Source organism: Peromyscus eremicus, chromosome 11 (genome assembly GCF_949786415.1).
Source record: "Peromyscus eremicus chromosome 11, PerEre_H2_v1, whole genome shotgun sequence".
NCBI lineage: Eukaryota > Metazoa > Chordata > Mammalia > Rodentia > Cricetidae > Peromyscus > Peromyscus eremicus.
Window position 1 is genome coordinate 74017113 of NC_081427.1, and position 6000 is coordinate 74023112.

General features: G+C 38.0%; 1 protein-coding gene across 1 annotated transcript in view; it reads right to left on the bottom strand.

Moving 5' to 3' along the window:
- Mctp1 (multiple C2 and transmembrane domain containing 1) overlaps window positions 1–5687 on the bottom strand; it is a 375829-nt gene extending 370142 nt beyond the window's left edge. The window contains exon 1 of the mRNA XM_059276583.1: window positions 5533–5687. Within this exon, the coding sequence (XP_059132566.1) occupies window positions 5533–5589 (57 nt within the window). The 5' untranslated portion in view covers window positions 5590–5687. The remainder of the gene's footprint in view (window positions 1–5532) is intronic.
- Window positions 5688–6000: the final 313 nt, after the last annotated feature.

The window sequence follows — 6000 nt, forward strand, 5'->3', positions numbered from 1 at the left end:
CTGGATTTCCATCAACAGACGAATGGATGATGAAAATGGGGTGTGTGTAAGCAGTAGAATTTTATTCAACTGTAAGGAACACAATGTTTCTAAGCTAGAGAAATTATTTCCAGAAAACAATAAGCCAAGGAATCAAGTACATTTCCATATCACAAAGCATTTGCACACCAAGGAAGGGAACGTCTTCCCAAAGTAACCAAGAAAACCCGTCCAATGATTATGTGCTGATTGAGATGGTTTTTGTTTCTTTTTGTTTGTAATGACTGCTTGGTTCAAGGCCAAATATGCAATTTTCCCAATAGAGCTGTCTCCATTGTCTATAGCTTGGACCTATTTAGTTGTTCTTGGTCAAATATTTTTACAGGAAAATTTTCTGTTTTCTTCCACCCTCGGAAAACTTGAAACAGTAAGACTCTTGATACTTTCTCTGAAACCTGCACAGTTTCCTAGCTTAAGCCCTTCATCACACCCTCATTCTGGAAAGTGCACTGTTGTGCCAAATAAATTCTGATTCTAAGACTTCATATTTTGAGTTCACTAGTGAGATGTCTGTGAGCAGGGAAGGCGTTCACTCTTAGATTTTGAAACAAATACGTTTTTGCCAGTAACCAAAAATGACTTTTAATATCATTCATCAAACTGTTTTTGTTTGTAGGACCTTCCCTATACTATTACTCATAATATGTAGTCTCTGTGCCATGCAGATAAAAAAACCATAGCTGCAAAATGGCCCTGAGCAATTCCATTCTGCCACTCACTGAAATGATCTGGAGTACATGAGCAAATGGAGACAACGGGGATTTTCCCTCAAAGCAAAGAACTCCTTTAAGCTTATCAGGGGACTTAAACATTTAACACTGTTTCTAACAACCCTCCACTTCAAAAAGAAAAAAAGAAAAGGACTTTCATATCACCAGACAATGGTCACCTAGAAGAACTGGTGCCTTTGCTAGTGCCTAGCACATTTGCACCTCTTACGTGATTTCCCATACGACTTCAGCCGATCTCTGTCTGCGGAGCCCTGTCACTAAGACTGAAAATATGCAAGTCATCAAAACATTACTTATTCCCTTTTCATCTCTGCATCATTTTCTATCACTCAGTTCAAATTACTGAGATCAAGACAGTTGAGCTGGAGGCAGATAAGCATCTTGGCTCTGAATCCCAACGTCCTGCTAGCCTTTGCATGATGTTTGGAACTTGTGATTTGATTTGTATACATGTCACCTTTCCCCTCTGTGAAAAAAGGAAAAAAATGATAGTAGTGTCCAAGATTATAAGGTTGTTATAAAAATAAACTGGACTATCAATAAAAAGCTGCTATCATTGTCATCATCACCTTGGGGAGAAACACTTGTAAATCAAAGGATTAGACTTTGCTTGGTTATATTTAGTTCCCTGGAAATTACATGAATAAATGTTATTAATGCCATCCCACTATTGTAATGACCAAGCAAAGGGACACCAATGTCTAATTTGTGCATCTCTATTAAATTAAGACGGGATTACAGCTCAGCAGGGCAGCTCCTGGGCTTACTTGGGATTTTGTCAAATGGGCACTCAGTGCAAAGCTTGGCACTTGCAACACAGATGTCTGTGAACCCTTCTGTTAGGATAAAGTGCCTCACTAACCTTGGTGTTCGCTGGATCACTAAACAATGTTTGTTAAACACCTACAGTCAATATGAAACTATTATCTGGCACTGAGAAAAATAAATTTTAAAAATATAAGGACTTCATTGACATCTGCAAAAACAAGAGGGTGTCAGTATTGCAAACAAGTGTTGACTCCTTTCTGTATTCTTCTTTTCCAGGATTTTATTCATTAGATCACATACTATCCAGGGCATGAAAACAAGCAACTAAAATCCTCATGTCCTTTGTTTTCCTTTATCTCCTAGCTATAACAGTTCCTACATATCTGTTTTAAAACCAATGCAAATGAGTTTTAAAAAAAAAACAAAGCAGTACTAGGATTTATTCATGTGTTGTGATCAATTTCATTCATCTTCTGAAGCTATCAAGTTCAGGCCAGTTTATGCAGCTAGCTCATACTTTTCATTAACTTACATTTTTATGTAAAGAAATGATGATTATATTTTGAATTCTTAGGAACGTGAAATAACCTTTAAAGAAAATCTTAAGGAACTTCTTTCCATTCTTGAGATTTCTAAAGCTACATTTTCTTTTAAAATCTATTGTGTATGGTACAGTAGTGACATAACTTCTATAATTAGGAAAAGCTGTATTTTCCTCTTGCCATTGGCCTTGACGAGAGTAGAGATCTATAAAATACCGCCATCAATTCTAACAGAAATGGTTGGAAGTTTATAGATTTTTTTATAGGTTCTCTATGTCTATTTTTTGAAGGCAAGACTTTGGAGAAGATATCTTTTGGCAACCATTTTCAGTGAACACGTAGCAAACAGTCTACTGCATTACCCACCATTTGAAAAGCTAAAACAGTCATATTGGTTAGCATGTTTACTCTCACGGATTAAATATTGGAATACTTGTACTGTGGCATCACTAAGAAATTATGAGTCATGATGACCTCCCCACAGACCATGGCTTGTAAGACCTGTAAGACAGATTAAAGGGAGTCTTTAGTCCATGGGCCTGTACATAGAGAGGTTGCTGTGTCCTCTGTGAAACTCTGTGAGGAATGGCTTCTTACAAGCATGGGCAGCAAGGGTTTGGAAAATATTTTTTTAAAGCTGTACAAAGCTCAGCTGAACAGCACTTTGCAGGCTGAGATAAGAGGACCGCAAGTTCAAGACCAGCCTGGACTCCAACATGAGACAGCTGCTCAAGAGCAACACAACCCAGCAAAATGCGGTGGCACAGCACAGCACAACTGTGCGCAGAGGAAGCAGCCTGTGTCTTCCTCGGGTTCTTGTTTACCAGGCAGGCAGAAAGACCCAGCTTTATACCTGTGCTCAGATACTGACTAGGCACTTTCTTAACACTCACCAACCCTGATCCCCTTCCTGAAATACAATTTGAGATGCTAAAGTTCTTCCCAAGTATGTCACTGGATATCTTACTCTGTGATGTTAATGTGTGAGGGTGCATACACAGATCTATTTGATTTTCATTATAACTTTCAGGGCAAAATGGAGGAAATTATTACTCATTTTTCCCAGTAGGAATGCAACCTTTATCATCCAACAGGATTCATTAGAGACAGTAAGATCTAATGTGTTATCTGTAAGTATATGATTTTCAGGAATTAGAATGAGCACACTATAAAATTTTTCCTATGCTTTAGTTCTTTATTAAGAACATCTCAAGTTTTTATTAAAAGAAAAAATAAGAGAGGAAAATATGCTCTGCATCTAATGATTTACTTTCCAGTGGAGACAAAGCATATATTGATTTTAGGCTGAAAACAGTTAATTGCCACTCAATAAACATATATTTTTCATTGAGAAGGAGTTTCCTTCTATTATTTGAAATTTGAAAGGCCATTCGGACTTAAAATTAGGGACTTTGGGGGAGGCTTAGCTTGTAAAACATTTTATATAATTTGGACATGAACAAGAAAAAATAATTTACAAGAGGGAAAGAAATGAGACCCTCATTCTTAAAAGGAAATATTTTGAATCCTAAGTATAGTGCTGGCTATCTCTGGTGGCTCACAGTCCTCTAGTTCAGTAAAACACAGAAACAGGCTCTCAGAAATACATCTAACATGATACTGTTAATAAAATGCAATAGTAAGTGTGATTTTATTGCATCTTTGCAAAATCCCAAGAACTAGGTTTTTAGGTCTGAAAAGTCTATGCCAATGAGCTGTTTATTTCAGAGATGTAAGGGTTTCCTCCGAAGCCCACATGCCTTTAAGTCTCATTTTAGCCATCATATCCTTTTCACCCATTTCTTCATCCAAACAATTGTGAGGGTTGAGAAATGGAAACATCACTTTATTTGAGTGTGCTGTTTACACCACTGGCCCACCCTCTGCAGAGGAAGAGAAGTCAAAAAATGGGACGATAGGAAGGAAGGGAGACAAGATACCTCAGTGGCCACATCAGGCAATGACATAAATCGTTAAGCACTGTTCAAAAGAGCATATTACAAACTCTAGATTTGATAACACAGCATCAGCCTGAGTTCCCACTCATACTAAGAGTTTGTTTGGCCACTGTAATCCACAATAAGAACTCAGACGCAACACAGAAGGCAGGAGGCATGCTTTAGTTTCAGTGTGGTGGATTTTGTTAGACTCCTTTGATTGACCTTCCTGAGCAGAATGTTTGGTAAACCAGGATATCTTCTTGTACAATGTATATCCTACCACCCAAATAGTCTTTGAAGATATGTGCCTTTTTTTTTCTATTTAAGGTCGCAAATACTCTCTTAGTGCTATCATTTTTTAATAGAACGTTTGTTCTTGAATACAGTCTATTGCCTTTGATATGCTTGGAAGTTAAAATAAATTTAATTCCTCCTCTAAAGAAGAGGAGAATCACTTTCCTTCCATTGGCTCATTGACCCTTTGACCTTTGCAAAAACATGAATTATTGGATATCTTTCTAGTGAAGATTAATTTCCATGCTTTAGTTAGAATCTCGTAGTTTTTATAGTTGATATAAATTTGAACAGAAATGAAGCATTCCTAAGCATGACAGTGAGTCAATCAGGAAGAAAGTATTTATAAAAACAGTTGTCATTAGTACATTAAAAACTCAGTTCATTAACATCTTACAAAGTTATAGCCAGAGCTCTCAGAACCTAATTAGCTACTTCTTCCATGTCAAATGGCATCACAGGCTTTAACTACGGGCATCGGAAGTTATATGACACAAGACCCCTACCCTTAAACCCTACATTTGATATCATTTCTTTAATCAGTGAAAAGAATCATTATCTTTAATCCTGACCTCTTAGCTTACACAAATTTACAAACAAACCTCTCAGTCAATTTCTATGCAGAGTTCTCTGTGCACACAACCTGTACCACGGTGTCTCACAGCAGCTGAGAAAGCACACTCTGGTAAAGAGGCTCACATGTAGTTTACAACAAGCGGCTCAACCTGAAGTTCCTAGACACAGGCAGAAATCCCAGCACAGCAGGGCGAAAGGCTTCTGCCGCCACCTCACTTCTCAGTTATCAAGGCCGTATTTTTTAATCTCAGTGGAGAACCATAATCATTTAGGATAGAGTAAAACCTTTATTTATTTGAATTTTAGTTAAACGCAATCTTTAACATAAACCACGGGATAACAAAATGAAAAAAGACCCCAACCTAAGACCCTGAAATAACTAATTCTTAAAAACAATCTAAAGCAATATGAAGTTGGCACAATGTTAGCATGTCCAAAGCACTTCCCTTTTCATTAACAGCCACTGACAGCACACTGATCTCTTAAACTGAGTCTTTCCTAAGTGGGATGTATGTTAAGTTCAAAATACTCACATTAGATTCTCAAATACCATGCTCAGTACCCTGTGAGAAGACATTTCCGATACACAATCAAATTTTGAAACTGCCACACACAGCGAGTCCACCCGAATCATCCACTTACCTTATGGCAAGCAAATGGTAAGCTGCAGACACTTTTCAGCTTGTAGCTGTCTAGCATAGTGCTTGAAAAACGAACAAAGCATCGTTCACCCCATAAAGAGCTGCATCTCCAGACTTGGCTTCCTTCACTGAGCACCAGCGAGAGTGTCTGCTCACCTCCAGGGGAGAGCAACAGCCTCTGTGCACCAAGCACTTGCTGCTCTGAACTGCAGCGACTTGGAACGAAAGTAAGAGGAACCAGTGATGTTTAAATACCATCCCGTTGCTTCAGATTCACAGGATATGACTCAACGCTCAAACCAGTCGGGGTAGAGTTTCCCTTTGCAAACTGTTAGTGCAAATTACATAACAAACATCATCCCTGGGGTCCTCAAATTCTTCCAAGCTAAATGTATTTTTAATTTACTTACTCAGTCACACATTTTTAGTAATCAATCTCTTCTCCATGACAAAAGCCACAACCAGAATG